Genomic DNA, 16762 nt, shown 5'->3' on the forward strand with positions numbered 1-16762 from the left:
GCGAAATATTATAAAATTGAATATCCGACAATGCTTCCATGATAAGAAATAAGGGTTTGAATAAGGGTTTGTAGAAAATAGTCTTCTGAGTCGTAGAGTGAAATCGAACGGATCTGCTAAATTTTCAACCATTTTAAAGAGATTTGAAACGAATTATCGATACCCACGCATTTGTTTATAACTCCAATATTTCCAAACTTTGCATTTCTAAAAAGATCTTTGCAGCTTACGAATGTAATAATTCGAAAAATCCGTCCATTTCGTAATGAAATTATTAAAAATTACAGATATTTTGAACTGATAGAGAATTCCGGGCAATGAATGCACAGTACGAACAATCTTTCATTCATGGCATAATCAAGCAATAAGAAATAAGATTTGAAAAAAAAAATTTAATAATACCGCAAGAGCCGAAGGTTTCGCGATTCTTGATTTTGCACAGGTGACTTATCATCCAAATTCCGTTTGAAAGCTCTAGTAACTTCACGCGAATTAATAACTCTGTTGGAAAATTTTCACTGGTTTAAATCAACCGTCGAGATAATTATCTTGAAAATAATAACGGCGTAATCATTAATTAAAACCCCTCTCTCGTTATCTCAAATTTCGCATCAGCCAGCTTTTATCAGCTCAAGTTCTCGCCACTTAGTCACTGGCTTCTGACTACCTGAAATAAACAGCTGTGTTCTTATATTTACATAAATACAACGAAAACGAAGCAAACCCCGTATAAATATCAATCTCAATTTCCTCTTGTTTTACTTTCCTTTTTCACTTGAATTTTATGTGAAAAACTTAACGCCGTTGTTGACAGTTACGTGCTGATGAGAATAGGGATTAAAATTGAATACTGAGTAAACAGAGCAACGAGAGTATTCTGAACTTTTCGTTGAAGGATTGAACGAAGTCGAATCCCTTGAAGTCGGTAAAAATCGAGGAAACAGCACTTTTTGCACCTGTCTTTTTTATTCTTAATCAACTCGGGTATGCAAATGATTATTCGTAACGTTTTATTTTTAATAACGTTTAAAATTCTCGCAAAAAATTGTAACTGACTTGCGGACAATTAATGCAAAATTTATTCACTCCGACACATTTTTCGAACGATTATACGACTTATTTCAGAATTTCTTCGTTCTCTTGATTCGCATTTCATTAAACGTTTTCATAATTTCATAATACAATACGATTAATCACCCGGGTAATGAGAAGTTCTTTGCTTTTCGAACGTATGCAAGTGTTGAAAAATTAACACAAGAATACCGCTGATAACGAGAATGAAGAATGTTAAATAATTGAAAAAAAATCGACGTTCTTTTACATATCTTTATTCTATGCATCATTACCGTCTGAGGTCGGGAGATTTATTTTTTATTTAAAAATTATACCTAAATATGGGTAATTCTGGCTCAGGTTGAAAGGGTTCTGAATTTTTACTCTCAGATTTGTGTGGAATCGAAGTTTTAAGAAAATGAAGAGGATAGAAAAAATATAAATTAACGATTTTGTATACAATTATCGGTTTTATTTCAGAATGCTCAAATTTACGTTCAATTGGGGGTAAAAAGTTGCCTTGTTCAATCCATTTTATATTCGAAAATAATTAATTACACCGTACTCGGAATATCCCATCATTACCTGCGACAAAAGTGGGAATTATTTTTTTCGCCAACTTTCAGTGAAAATCAACGTCTCGTCTGACACTATTTTACAATACTATATTTCAAAAAAAAATTATTTAATATCAATTTCACTTTTTATTCACTTCGAACGTGTTATTTATCGTAAAATCGAAAAGATTTAAAAATTTCTTAAAAAATTCTCGAATGCTCACAACTAGCATTTGTTTTTGTAAATTCAGGATTCACCAGGTGCTGATGTTTTTTTCTTTTTTTTCCATCGGATTGCTCCATTTTGGAACCAGTCTTGGAATGATTCGGATTAAAAATTGACATTCTTAACCAGTAAATTTTTTAAATATTAAAAAGAAGTTTTAATATTCGTGACTTCAAAACTAAAAAATATTTCAGCCAAAATATTAACATATTGCCACCTGAACATGACGATAAATTTCATTTCTTCTCGTTCGTGAAAGGTCAACAGGAAAATCCGTATCTCGGAATTGTAAATCTCGTTAACGGCTCCTACTTCCAGTTATCGTTACCGTAAAATCAATTCACCCGTGATTGTCTGTCTTGAAATAGGTATTTAAGCTTGTTACAACGCTTGCGTAACGTTTCAAATTCACTCATATTTTCATTGTCCCTAAAATTGACGAAACAATGCTGAGAACTCGACGGATGAGCAACCGATTCGTTTCTCTTCAGCTTCGCCAAGAATTTCGCGTAATGAATATCGTGCTTTGCTTCGTTTTTGCGAGACTGTGTAACGACGCTTTGTCAATCAGTACCTTATTTCCACTCGCAGAGCAGCGTTTGCTCGAATCCCTCGGACTTTAAGAGGTTCCAGAACCCTTCGTAACTCCGTCTTTTTAAGGACTGACTTTAACATGATTTTCCTGTTATAGCAGCCAACCGAAAATTTCGCATGGACGGTATTCGTCGATTGTTGATTTAAAAAATTTTCAACTTCAATTTGAAGATCAACGGGAACAAGTTTTTCAGTATATAAAGGCATTTTAGTGGGGGTTTTTTTTTTTCTTTCCAACACTATGAAAATTTGATTTTTCGGAAAATAACTACGGTACGAACGTATTTTTCTGCATTCGTCGCCCCCTTTTTAAAAGAAAAGACAGAAGAAGAGTCGGAAAATAAATTATCTTTGCATTCATTTTTTTCCACATTCCGCCATAAATTTGTTTTACATGGATTAAAAAGGAGAGTATTAGACCTCCGGATCATAAATTTTGCTGTAACACGTAGGGTTATTTCGATTTTGGATTTTAAAACTTTGACTTCCGATTCAAAATGATCGACTCTAAAATCCTACGTGTATGGTGATTTTTATTCGGCTTGGATAGGTTTCAAAATAACATCGATCGTCACCATACTGGATTCACCATTTCGAATTTGGTGATTTGGATTTCTGATTCGAAACCCGCAACCGTCAAAATTCGCGCATCAATTTTAAGACTTGATTAACGTTATTTTGGGTTCGCGAATTTGAATTTCGAAATTCTAAGTTCAGATCGGATTTTATCGCATTCTGACAAAAAGCTGAATAGTTATTGCAACGCGTCTGCCAATTGGTTCAAATAAAATTATCGCTAAAGAATAAGGGGCATTCTACGCAATTTCGACCTGGCCTTAACCCTCACCATTTTCACCATCACGAAAAATTGCAAATTGCAAAATTTCAGACTTGAAAGAAAGGTTATCTTCACAGTTACCGTACGATTGGCGAGATCACTGCCAATCATAATTGATTTCAATTAAATTCGTACATCGTTTGTTTAAAAATGAAAACATTGGATACTGAAACAAATAAGGGCGTGCACCCAGTTTGCGAAATGTGAGAAAATCAGTTCACAATAAGAAAGTCGAAAAAATTTACGCAAAGAAATCAGCTTCGTCGGGATTTGAACATGGATCTTGAAATCCTCACGCGCTGACAATTTTCCTTCTTCCGCTTACCTTTTTTTCTTTTTATCGTCGCCCTTTGAACAGTTTGAATCAAATTACTTACGTCCATATTTTTCAACCGATCTTCGCGTATCTCTTGAAATAAATTCACCGTATACACGAAGTATTTTATTCTCGCAGATTATTGCCTGATTCTGTGGGAAGTTAAAAATTTCTCCACGTTGAATTAAATCAATTTCGAGATGAGTTTACTGCCAGTCAATTTTCAATCTTGGTTGACGTGTGCAACGAAAAAATGTGCGTTCAAAAAATTCATGGCACCAGCAATCCGGTTTTTATACGCGCAACCCTTTTTCCCTTTTTTTACGCCCCTGGCGCGCGTCAAAATTGTGGATGAGATAACCTTTCATTGCTCAAGGGAAAAAATGTGGATGGAACTTCTGCACCCTTGACAGCACTGCCCGGGAACGGCGATCTATTTCTCGGTGACACTGCCAGACATAAGTGGGTCAACTTTTTCCGGCACCGGTTCACGCAGAAACACAGCCGCTTTGTTTCCCGCGAGAAAGGGCAATCAGCGGTTATCGCGTCTCGACTTTCCACCTATCTTAAATTTCAAATTGTCCCTGGTGAGCTACCTGCCGACCTTTCGCGGTTCCCGGAAGAGTCGTCATAGCGGTCGAAATTACGGAAAACCTTCAAGTTTTAACGTATGCGAGGAATTTTCACTTCAGCGTTGTACAAGATGATGAGTACCGTATTGTCTAGACGAGGATGAGATACTCATCTAGGCAATATGAAAGATAGTTTATCATGCGGTTATCGCTGTAAAAGACGAGGTTATCCTCATTTTCAATATGGGAAATCAAAAAGATAAATATATTAACGGGAAATTCTTAATACGCCGATGAAAAATAGTTGCACAAATTCATCCAGACGAAATGAAAGATAGTTTTTATCGTGCGGTTATCACTGTAAAAGACGAGGTTATCCTCGTTTTCATCGTGGATAATCTGAAAGATAATAATAATAAAAACGGGAAATTCTTAACACGTCGAAGAAAAATAACTGTTTTGATCAAATGCGGGTGCGAATAATTTTTTATCGAGTTACGAGTGATTTAGTAGGGTTAACTATATAGATAGTATTAATTTTTTGAAACAACTAAAGACGTGGCAAGTTTACGTAAAAATTAGTTAAGAGCATCGAAATATATATTTCGCCACCCGAAACATCTTTTTTCCAAGTGAAAGTTGATTGCGAAGAACTTTTATCAGGAAGATGTTTTTAGTGAATCATTTAACTTGGCAAAATTACGTCGGAGTCTCTATTCCGAATGGTATCGTTAACAATGTTTGAGTAAACAGTCCATTTTATCTCTGTACCGTAAACAAAGATTGAAATGAACAGCTGAATTATACGGATGAAGACGGAAGGTAAACTTAACTCCCAGTATCTCTGTAAAATGAAAGATGAAGTGACTTTATTCAATATAAAATTATCTAGATAACGTACAACACTGATTATCACCGCAGTGTGAAAATCTGAAGGAATTCCGTAGACACGTTCAACCATGATTTGTGTGAATTTTTGAGTAGCATGAAAATGGAAAATTAGTGACAATGCAAAAGTCTTCAGGATCGTGAAATATTTTAGCAGAACTTGTAAAAGATGAGAAACATCGAATTCAGACTCTCGAAAGCTTTTAGATCGATGAAAAAAAAATTCCTTTCGGTAAAATAATTACGTAGACATTTTTAAATGTCTGATATCGCAATGTCTCTTTTAAAATCGTAGAAATCCTAATATTTTCAAATATCGTAGTAACACGAAAAGTTTCATCGTGCCAAAATCATTCCAAGGATAACTGAAAAGATGAAAAATCGTAGGACAAGCGTCGTTTGAGCAGTTCGTGAGTGTAATATTAGGTTTCAGGGAGTTCTGACTTCGAGCCCTCGATTATAGGTGATAAAATACTGGTGAGATAAAAAACGGCTTTATTTCCTCCGAGCGGCGGGCGAAACACGCGAAGTAAAAAAAAATTTACTAAATAAACTGCGAAAAATTGGCTGACTACAGAGAGCTTTCAGCTTCCGGATCTTGGAAACCAAATATTCGCAGAGTTATTGTTGCTTATTGGTTGTTCGCGCGGGCAGAAAAGCGTGTGGAGGGAAGAAAACGGGGCGTTTTCGTTGTCACGAGCAGCGGGTCTGAGTTCTGTATATATTTCAATTTCCATTTCAAATTCTATTCCAGCCGAAAGAGGATTTGCGTTACCGTAGCAAGCGGAGTCGATTTTTCGCTACGGCGTAGCAGCCGAGACACAAACGTGGCTCCGAATTTTCCGTAAAATTCACTCGCGAATAACCGGCTCGCTTCACAGATCAGACCTTCCCCTTTACTCTCACTCACGTTCGTTTTTCGGTAAATAAAAGTACCTAAAACCTCCACCGATATTCGTACAATTGGTATTGTGTACAAAGGCCGTTGCGAAATAATTCGATATTCACGACGAATCAAATTTGGATGTTACAGTGTACACTGAGCTATGCAAATCCTCAAATTTTTGTACCCTCAAACTTTCTCGACTTTTTTGGAACAAAAATTTTTCATTTATTACGAACCTATTGTTCTAATCGTTTACTTGGATTAGGCGAGCTAGCGGATTTTCTAACAGGCTCGTACTCGAGTAGATTGTTTGTCTGAGTATTGCTTACGGAAAACACGTTGGTAAATTTTTGTGCAAGAAAAACATGTGAAATCCATATCGAGGCAGATTCTCCGAAACTGCCAAAAAACAGGTTTTTTTTTACTTTTTCAGTTCTGCATATTATGTGAAAGGGATAAAAATAATGTGTTTATTTTTTCTTGTGTGCGGAAAAGTGTGAAATGAACGTTCGATTTTTCCGGAATAATAACACCGGCTCAGAAAAAAAAAAGTGGTCTGTACATTTGAACAGATCCACCTACCTTTACGTGTTTTGACGCGCTGAATCCGAATCTGAGGTCGGTTTGGTCCGTACACCCTCAAAATTTTGAGAAAAGTGCAAAAAACCGTAAAAAATGTAAAAAAACTGCAGTTTTGGCGATAAAAAAATTTTCTAAATATAAATCATATAAGTTTTACATGTGATTCGGTCCGCTGCGTATAAATCTGAAGTTTATTTTGCCTGTAGGCCCTTGAAAATATAAATAATTTGCAAAAAATCCCTAAAAATTGCTATAAATTGTATTTACAGTTATAAAAAAATTGATTAAACATGACTAAATTTATTTCTCGCATATTGTGATGCACTAAATCTAAATAAAATATCTGTCAAATGTGAATCAGTCAGAAATTTACCAAAAATCGTTCAAAAAAGCATAGAAAGATAAGGTAAGGAACGAGCTTTATCGATTTCAAGCTGTTCTTTGTTTGTGTCGAACTCTTTTGCCTTCAAATGAACTACGCAACGGGTTTCTCTTTCGTTTTTTATTGTCCTTCGTTACTTCTCTCTTCAGCGTCCAGCAAAAATCTGCCATCACGTTGACATTCCACTTCCCTTGATATCGATAAAGCTCGTTCCTTACCTTATCTTTCTATGCTTTTTCGAACGATTTTTGGGAAATTTCTGACTGATTCACGTTAACAGATTTTTTATTTGGATTTAGTGCATCACAATACGTGAGAAATAAATTTAATCATGTTTAATACATTTTTTTATTACTAAAAATACAATTTATAGCAATTTTTAGGGATTCTTTGCAATTTATTTATATTTTTAAGGGCCTACAGGCAAAATAAACTTCAGATTTATACTCAGCGGATCGAATCACATGTAAAACTTATATGATTTATATTTAGAAATTTTTTTTATCACCAAAACTGCAGTTTTTTTCCATTTTTTACGGTTTTTTGCACTTTTCTCAAAATTTTGAGGGTGTACGGACCAAACGGACCTCAGATTCGGATTCAGCGCGTTAAAATACATAAAGGTAGGTGGGTCTGTTGAAATGTACAGACCACTTTTTTTTTTTTGTGGGCCGATGTAATTATCTCCCCCATTTTTCTCCCCCAAACCAGAAACCGGGTTATCATTCGATAAATCTGCAAACGTTTTAATCATGGAATGAAAGATACGGAAGATTATGGACGTTCCTGAGAGGGGAAGATTATTGTTTTTTACGACTCTTGTTTATTGCTTAATTCCAGCGTATGTGACTTCGAGATTTCCAACGGTGGACGTGAGCAGTGTGAAGCAAGTTTTGGCCTACAAGTGCAAAGAAAATTCGACCGCCCTCAAGATGAAGTCCATCCGATATATCTGGTGAGTTTTTCCTCCATATTGAAAAAAAATATATCTGCTCCGCGTTTCAAACGAGGTAGGTACTTTCTTTGGGAGGAACAATTTTCCGTACGATCCCTTCCGTAAAACTTGTAGTACATGGAAAAAAAGACAACCCCCGAGGGTATGTATCAAATCCAATTTTAAAAGGTCGATCTTTGAACTCGAAGTTTTCCCATTTAACCCATCGAGTCACAGTGGTAAGTATTCTTACCACCTGTTTTATATCAATTTTTTGGATATTCGGAGAACTTTTAAACACATTTCTTTGCGGTTTTTTTTTACTATTTCTAATGGTATACTAACAGATGTTCGATACTCGAGAGTAATTATTGCGATATAATGTAAGTTATTATCATTGGAAAAAAATTGATTGAAAAGATCGTGAAAATTGAAGGAACCATTTATTTCCGAAAAAGTTACTCCTCTACGCATTCACATGTTTTCCTCAAATTATAAGTTTTTGGGATCGCTGATTAAGAATCTGAAATCGGATTTTAGAAATTCAAGATGGCGGATCCAATATGGCGTACGAGTATTTCAAATTCGATCAAATCCGGAGAAAAAAACCTATTTAGGGGTTTTTGGGATCGCTGGTTACGAATCTGAAGTTAAATTTTGAAAATTCAGTACGCCGAATCCAATCAGCGACCCTGAAAAACCCTGCATAGAGTTTTCAACCGTATTCGATCAAATTAAAATTTTTCACCCACCATATTGGACCCACAATCTTGAATTTCCAAAATCTGATCACAGATTCGTAACCAGTGACCTCAAAAACCCCTGAATAGAGTTTATTGACCATATTCAATCAAATTTGAAATTTTCGTCCTCCATGTTGGATCCACCATCTTGAATTTTTTAAGTTTGATTTCATATTCGTAATCAGCGACCCCAAAAACCACAGGATCCGTACTGTCTTGTCATAAAAGTTGACTCGGCACGATAACGCGTGACTCAAAGAGTTAAATAACTTTGGAAAGATACATTTTTTTTTTTTTCTTTTTAAATTGCCGTCACTGGGCCGCAATTAATTATACCGATTTAATTTTACAGGCATTTTGTAAATAATTGAATTGCGTACAAATTTGTGATCTGGTTTTTCTTCAAAAAGTCAATGACTTGATCACTAAAGAGACTCAAAAAATTAATTTTCACCTAGAATTAATTTCCAAGACTCACATCTTGTAAACCATTGGAACTGCAGACTTTAATCTATAGTAATATTTGTGGTCGATTTATCATTTGCAATTTTATTCTAAAACCAATAATTCAGCCACTAAAGACGTTTGAAGATGAATTTTCACACAACATTGTCTTCCGAGTCGAGTCTTACAAATTTTGAACTGTTTTAATTACGGATTTCATTCATTGGACATATTTGTAGAGAGTTTAATTCTCTGCAATACGATTTTAAAACCAAGTTTGTATCATTATATGGAACTGAATGATGACGTTTTTTTTTTACAAAAAGTGACATCTTCCTCGTATTATGTAAATGGAAAACCTTCCATTTTCGAGATTGCCCTTTCAAAATGCGTATAAAAGTGATACCTTTTCACAACGATTTTTTTATCCATTTTTTTTCCCGCCATCATACAAGTTTTCCGATTAAAAACGAAATAAAAAACCATGAAAATGTTGCTTCCAATGGAGAACCTCACCCTACCTTCCTATACGCCTCCATTTTTATACCGCCGCGTTCAACTTTTTTTACGATAATTTCTTATTCCCTAATTCTGCCGGTATTTCTCTCGCGATAAAAATCCACCCCATTATTTTCAACTTCTAAAACTTTGAAGGAGACTCAACGCTTCGCAAAAAACACCACCGAGACGCGAACGAATTTAAGGGCTTCTCGCATTCCTGAGCCGAAAACCGAGGAACCGACTAACCCTTGCCTTTGTAGACGTCGTGGTAGCGGGGTATTTTCCCCCCAAATAGCTCAAGGAAACACTGGGAAGTTAACGGGTATGAGAATTGATCCGTAGACCATTCACGCCTCACTTCAGTCGATTCAGCGTCATTTCACCGCGACCACAACCCATAACCGTGATTTAAAGGGTCTTTGAAAATGTCTCCATCAAAATTGGGGATTTCGGGATGAAAGTTGAACATTTCGTACAAGGTTGCGAGAAATTTTCACTTATGACCTCAGTATCTTTTAATCGCGGGGTAAACAAATTCGATTCAAATTGTAACGAGTATGAAAATTACGAGTTTTTTTTCTTTTTTTTCTTTTTTTTAATTTTTATACATCAAAACAATGATTACAGCAAGTTTGAATCAAGTTTTTGTAATACGCTGTATTCTGATTACACCCATTTTTAGTCAAACCATCTGACTAATAGTAGCCTGTTAGAGGCTAATGATTGTGAGGTAAAACGATGGAAAAGTAATCTTGTGCTATAGTCAAAATTATCTCCCGAGTCAAAAACAATACGGTAATATTCACGTTCTAAGAATTGCGGAAGAAACGGTAACGGCGACCCTTTCATTTTTGAATCAGTTTTTCATGAAAGAATAAAATATTTTTAAATTTACCGCTATTCCTTGTGATATGTATTTGCAAAAGAAAAAAAAAACAATAATTCCCAAATTTCAGCGGCAAAGGTTTTTTGGAAAATGTGCGTTTTGCACGAGATTCCCTATTAACTACATGTTAAGTATCCAGTTTTTAATAATTAACTACACAAAAACTACACGTTAGATCTTTCTCAAAATAATTATTTCTTACGTATTTATTAGCGATTAATAACACATCAAAAATTCAGCTTTTCATCTTTACATTTCTCTAACGTCCGAACAACCTTAAGGTCATGTAGTACTCCTACCCTTACCGACCGAGCATAGTCACCTTTGTTTTCCTATATTAAATAAACAAACGAACGAAAAGGGGATAAATTTCCGGAAAGTTACTGGTATCTCGAAAATAGTCAAAAAACGAGTGGTTTTTTGACACGTGTTACTATTCCTACATTTCCCGCATTTCAGGGACCAAAAAGTGCATAGATGAGATACTTTGCGCAAAGAGCGATGCACTGTCGAAATTTAAACCCTTTACGTTAGTTTTTTCATTCGATGTAGGCAGAAAAAGGGTGAGTTTGCTCGGTCGGTAAAGGTAGGAGCACTGTTTGACCTTAAGAGCTTGCTTCAGCCGACGTCGTTTGTTTCTCAAACGAGTCACATGGTGCACACAAAGCTTGTCTCTGCAATTGACGGCGAACGAAATGAACGCGACAGACTGTCAAGTTTATAAAAAAAATCCAAGCACCTACCGTCAAACCATTCTGAACAAGAGTCCAAACGACAGTCAACGTCGTCTACGAAATCCATTTGCACCCTGAAGAAAACGGGGCACTCGCATAAGCTTTACTTTGCAAAAAAGAAACTCGAAAGACGATCGCTTTTATCTCGGTTTCATTCGAGATGTTTTTGGACGATCGCCAAATCACGCGTGCAGAAATTATTTTACGCGCGTGTTTGTTCTTACGGCGATTCGGCAAAGACTACGAAGCTATGGATATTTGCAAGTTTGAAACGAATGGATGCTGAATCGTGTGTGGAAAATAACTTGAGATTTGAGTGACACACTGATTTTTTCAGTTGAATTAATTCAAATTAATTCGTATAATTCTACTTAACTTTTCAATTCAAATTAATTTTATTAATTCAGATTTACTTTCTTTTAATTCAATATAATTTATTTAAATTCACGAACTTCAATTTTTTTTTTTTTTTACCTCGATAATTCACTGCAATTCAAGTGAGTTTTAAAAAATTTCAAATCTATTCTTTCTTATTTCCTGTTGATTTGAATTAAAGCTTTTAATAGAAGTTAATTTCTCTTCTTTGCGACGAGCTAATTCTTGCACGAATTCAAACACTAATTCAAATCAATTTCAATTAGTTTTCTCTCGACCAGTTATTTCTCAGGTAATTCTAATTATTTCAATTCATGATTTGCTAATTCACTTAATTCTTTTTTTATTACAGCTGAATTATAATTGAATCACAAAGCTATCGATACGTCAATTCAACGAGTTATTTCCCCCTCGCGTTTTCGTTTCTCCGTAACTAGTGATGGATTTCTTAAATAACAAAAAAAGAAATACTAATACAGCAACTATCACTAGTATCATAGAATCACTGTAAAATTTAAAAAAAATCGTGATCCATGTTTGTGAAATTATGAAACTTTGAAAGCACTATTTTTACTCTTATAAATGGAAGAGGAGTTTCTCAGACTCGGAAACGGACTCCATAAAATTTACGACAGTTTAAAATCAACTCCTTGTTATTAAAACTAATCAACTAGAGTTTTTTTTTTTTTTTTTTTTTGACCTTATCAACATTTTCAGAGAAGGTGTGGAACCTCATTGAGTACACCGAGTTGAATTTTATGCATTAATTTATCAAGTTCGACTAATTGCATCCAGGCATGTACTCTTGCTCTATTTTCTTCCTGCTGATTTTCCTCATTACAACTTTGCTACCCGTTCAAAAGTTGGAATATAAAAGCTCGCGATTCGTCTCTGATTTTATTGCTTACACGAGCAACGTACCTGGAGGCAGTGAAGCGAGGTAGTTCTCGAATTTGTTACTGTAGTTGCACTTCCGCCGGGGATACAACTTTCGCAATAAAGTTTCAAGTTATGTCGGGCAAGTCTCGCATACCCGTAACGTTCGCTAACTCTTCAGGGAGGGATGTCAAGTGGGTGTTATATGTATAGGTGTTCTACATATATGGAGTGTTTCAACGACCATCGTCCACGATTTCATTCCCCTTTATCGTAAATTCTACACTGAGAGAAAATTTTTATTCCGGTAACTATTTTCATTTTTTACTACAATCGGAAAATATATAGTTCTAGGTAGAAAATGATAATTAATTTTATAGCTGTTACCGGAAATTCTAATATCCGTTACTGTTCTTTCTCATTACGATCACTGTTGCTAGATTTTATTGCAACCGTTGCGAAAATTTAATGCTTGTACAACGATAAATTGATGTTGAAGCCTTATTTTTTTTTAATTAAAAAAGTAGAGTAAACCGAACAAACTGATTTCGCGTTAAAATTACCAAAAAAGAATCGACGATAGCGCAAAATTTAGTTACGCGTACCTCGTTTTTCGTAATCCCAACAATATTTAAACAGTTTTTTTTTTTAACTACATCTGTTTTACGTAGTTTTTCCACTTACTATAACAAATGAAATTTTTCTCAGTATATAGATAAAAGTATAATTTTAGATTTTTTTCCTAATTTTTCATTCATCCAATTTTTAATTCTTACACGAACAAAAAAAAAAAAAACAGAACAAAGAAAACGACACGTTATTGTCGAAATTTGTATTTCACTTCGAGAATTTGTCAGAAATTGGAAAAAAAGAAAAGCACAAAATTATTTTTTTTAAAGTACAAGAACAAAAGAATGTCGCTTTCATTGTAGTGAAATTTTACACATAATCGGTTCATCGTTTTTTTTTTTACCGTATTACATATCGTTAGCAAAAATTCCACGCAATGCTTTGGATTCAATTTCCAACACATCCGTACGTTTTATCGAAGTTTACAGTTAAATTGCAATTCGTTCATGCCTAGAATGCGCGTTGGTTTTATTACAGGTAGATAATTATACATACACATTGCATAACCGTCAACAAATTTTCTCAGGAAAACATCAAGCTGCGTGTATTACAGCAGAAATATCGTTGCCTCCGCATCGTCGGTGGAAATTTGTTTCGTGTTATTTTACATCAGCTTCGCGTTTTTCTATTCCAGCAGTTAATTTCAAAATTTTATTAATTTATTTTCCTAAACAGTTTTCATCCCGGGTGAAATGAATATTGATAGAAACGTCAGAATTTAAAGCCGGTAAGCTTTGATCTTGAGAATATTCTCAGCATCTTACGGCGATGTTCGCAGTCTTCCTTCGTTTGCTTTACTCTTTGCTTCTTTTTTCCGTATTTTTTCTGGGTGAGCATGAAATTACGTGAGCTAAAGTGTGTTGTGTACGGCGGTTGTTTTTATTTCCAACTCACAGCATCTGCCAGAAAGAAGAACAAAAATATAATCTGACGTGGATAAAAGTTTCTCTCTTCCTCGCCAGCAAATTAGGTCGCCCTCTTATAATTTTCTCCCTTTCAGCTTATGAAGAATAGTGGGGCATGGGATTAAAAAGATGACAAAGACAATGCGTCGTATAAACAAAATTGAAATTTATCTCACAATTAAGTCATGTCTCAAAAAATTTATGCCACGACACCGGGATTCGTGACTTTTTTTTCTTCTTCTTTAAATTCATTTGCGAAAATATCATCCCCTTGCTTATTCTCGGGTAGGACAAAAATTAAACCTATCGAAAAATATACCTTTTCAAAATATCAACGCACCGAAGCATCTGCTTCGCTTCTCGTATTTGTTTTCTTTCATGAAGTCAAACTTTCTCGGCGTGTAATCTATAAATAGGATGAATAGTTTTTACGAACGCGGCAGATTTTTACTAAGAAACTTTGAGCGCGTTTTTCAGTTTTTTGAAAACTACCGAAATTTCACGTAAAAAATTCAATTTCATGCTTTTTTGTCTTTTCACATATAATATGAGTAGCCGCAGGAATTCAAACGTAGGTAAAGAAATTCTTGAACCAACAAAATAGATTTTGTTGGAGTTCATTCATTTCAATCTAGTATCTTTCATTTGTCTCAAATACGATGACTTCGATTTAACAATTTCGATTTCGTTAGTTTCTCAAAACGATTTAATCAGGCGAATTCCTTGATTCAGCAAAACCCCTTTTTGTCGCGATCGAACGAAGTATCGTTTCGAATGAACCTTTCGATGTGTTTCCGAAATTCAGTCAACTAAATATCATTTCATTTCAAGTTTACGTATCGTTCCTCGAAGTTGAATGTTTCTTGACAGAAACAACTAGGTACTTCAAATGAAATAAGTAGACGAATCTAGACAACTAAAGGCTTACATCGCTGGAATGCCATCCTCTGTTGATCCAACCGTAGCTTGTTTGGCGTAACTGGTTCAATCGGTTGCACTAATTTCTTTACGAGATTAAAGAAACACCATAAGCTTTGAAACAACTAGAGAATATATGATTCATCGTAAACATCGGTATACCTGTACCATAAACGAACACTAGGCCGTGAAATTTCTCGCCACTGAAGTAGCTTCAGAGATATTTATAAAACCGAGTAATCGGCTAGGAAGTCAGATACGGATAACGTGAGATTAAATTTGTCATCAGACATGTTACAAACAGAGAAAGCGTAATACCAAGTTTCGGTTAATCGGAATTGACGCTGACTACAAATAAACAAAAACTATTGACGTACGTTCAATTTATACTTTGACACGTACAGCGATAAGTCTTCGGGTTTGACCTATTAAATGTTAGATAAATTCCGCAAAATTTTGAGTCAGCAGAATCACAAATTGTATGATTCAAAGAATACGTTTGATGCGTTTGAATAACTCTGATGTTCAGTCATTGCAAAAGATTTTTGTAACAACAAGTTTCATTACGTGTTTCAACCGTTGAACTCTCGACTCAACAAAAGTGTATTAAGACGAGCTCAATTTGTTTCCATACTAAAATTTAGTATTTTTGAAACAAAACGATTACCATACGTTCAATAAAATTTTTAATCATTCCAATCACTCATTTTCTTGATACAAAATTCAGATTATTGCAAGTAACTCGAGCCGTGTTATCTTGAATAAATTGATAGTCAGCACGATGATTCAGTTCTACATTAAGCGTTGTCACAAGTATTTCGTTAAAAAAAAGTATTTTGTTGTATCAAGTATTGTCTTCGCTCCATTTAATTGAATCCCACGAATATCACTTGACTCAAATAATTCTTTTCCTCCGTACAGAGGGTTTGGAATATTTCTTCAATATTGTACAAAAGTTGTATTAACGATGTCGAAGTGAAATTTTCACGAATGCTCGATGCGTCGATTATTCAAATCAGCACCTACCTTTCAAATGTATTCACTTCAAGGTTTTCATGGCATTATCGAACCCTGACGCTGCACGCCTTCGCAGCTTTCTGTGCATAAAAAGGAAAGGAAGCGTTAAAAAGCGCGAGAATCTTTTTCCCAGAACTTTTTAACCCGCACAGTTCTTCGGTCGGCTGGTTGTGTATTTAACCAATAGTGTGCGTATAGATATGCATAGTCGGACAATAAATTGGTGTAAATTTTTTGCCGTCAACGCGTCGGTGCCGAAGAGAGAAAAGCAAACTTTCATTCTTATTCAATATCTTTTCTATGGCAGAAATACGTGCCGGATCGTTTCAAAGCCATAGAAAATTTATCGTTCGACTTTGAAGCAGACGGAAAGAAAAAGAGAAAAATAGAAATGAAACAGTTATCAACTTTTTACTCGATTATACTTTTTATGCACTCCGAAGAAAGGAAAACCACAATTTCTTCGACAATGATGTTCATTTGCATTTATCGTACATGGAATAAGAAAGTTTTCACAACTTTTACCCGTGGTGATGAAGATGATGTCAAAATTCTGTTTAAATGTTATAAATCATGTGAAACTCATTTACGAACAGATATGTAGATCAAATTTTAAACTCTCATCGTACTTGGAGAAGCTTTTACTATAACAGTTTCGTAACGTTCGAACACGTTTCGTAAATTTTCTGTAATTTTGACAAATATTTTATAGCATTGCGCCCACTTGATGTTAATATTATTTTAGCAAAGAATCATCTCTCACCAATATCTACAACTTGAATAAACCCTCTCGACACAAAATTGTTTGTTCTTTGATTGCAGTCGTCTTCTAATGCGATCGGATTGAAGTTTCCTTCAAAACCGACTAAATTGAGAAAACATATTTGACGGAAGCTTAATGAATG

General features: G+C 34.9%; 1 protein-coding gene across 1 annotated transcript in view; it reads left to right on the forward strand.

The window, feature by feature from the left end:
• LOC124306283 (protein abrupt-like) overlaps positions 1-16762 on the forward strand; it is a 166611-nt gene that overhangs the window by 79880 nt on the left and 69969 nt on the right. Inside the window, exon 8 of the mRNA XM_046766805.1 lies at positions 7735-7849. Within this exon, the coding sequence (XP_046622761.1) occupies positions 7735-7849 (115 nt within the window). The remainder of the gene's footprint in view (positions 1-7734; positions 7850-16762) is intronic.

Source organism: Neodiprion virginianus, chromosome 5, assembly GCF_021901495.1.
Source record: "Neodiprion virginianus isolate iyNeoVirg1 chromosome 5, iyNeoVirg1.1, whole genome shotgun sequence".
NCBI classification, from domain to species: Eukaryota; Metazoa; Arthropoda; class Insecta; order Hymenoptera; family Diprionidae; genus Neodiprion; species Neodiprion virginianus.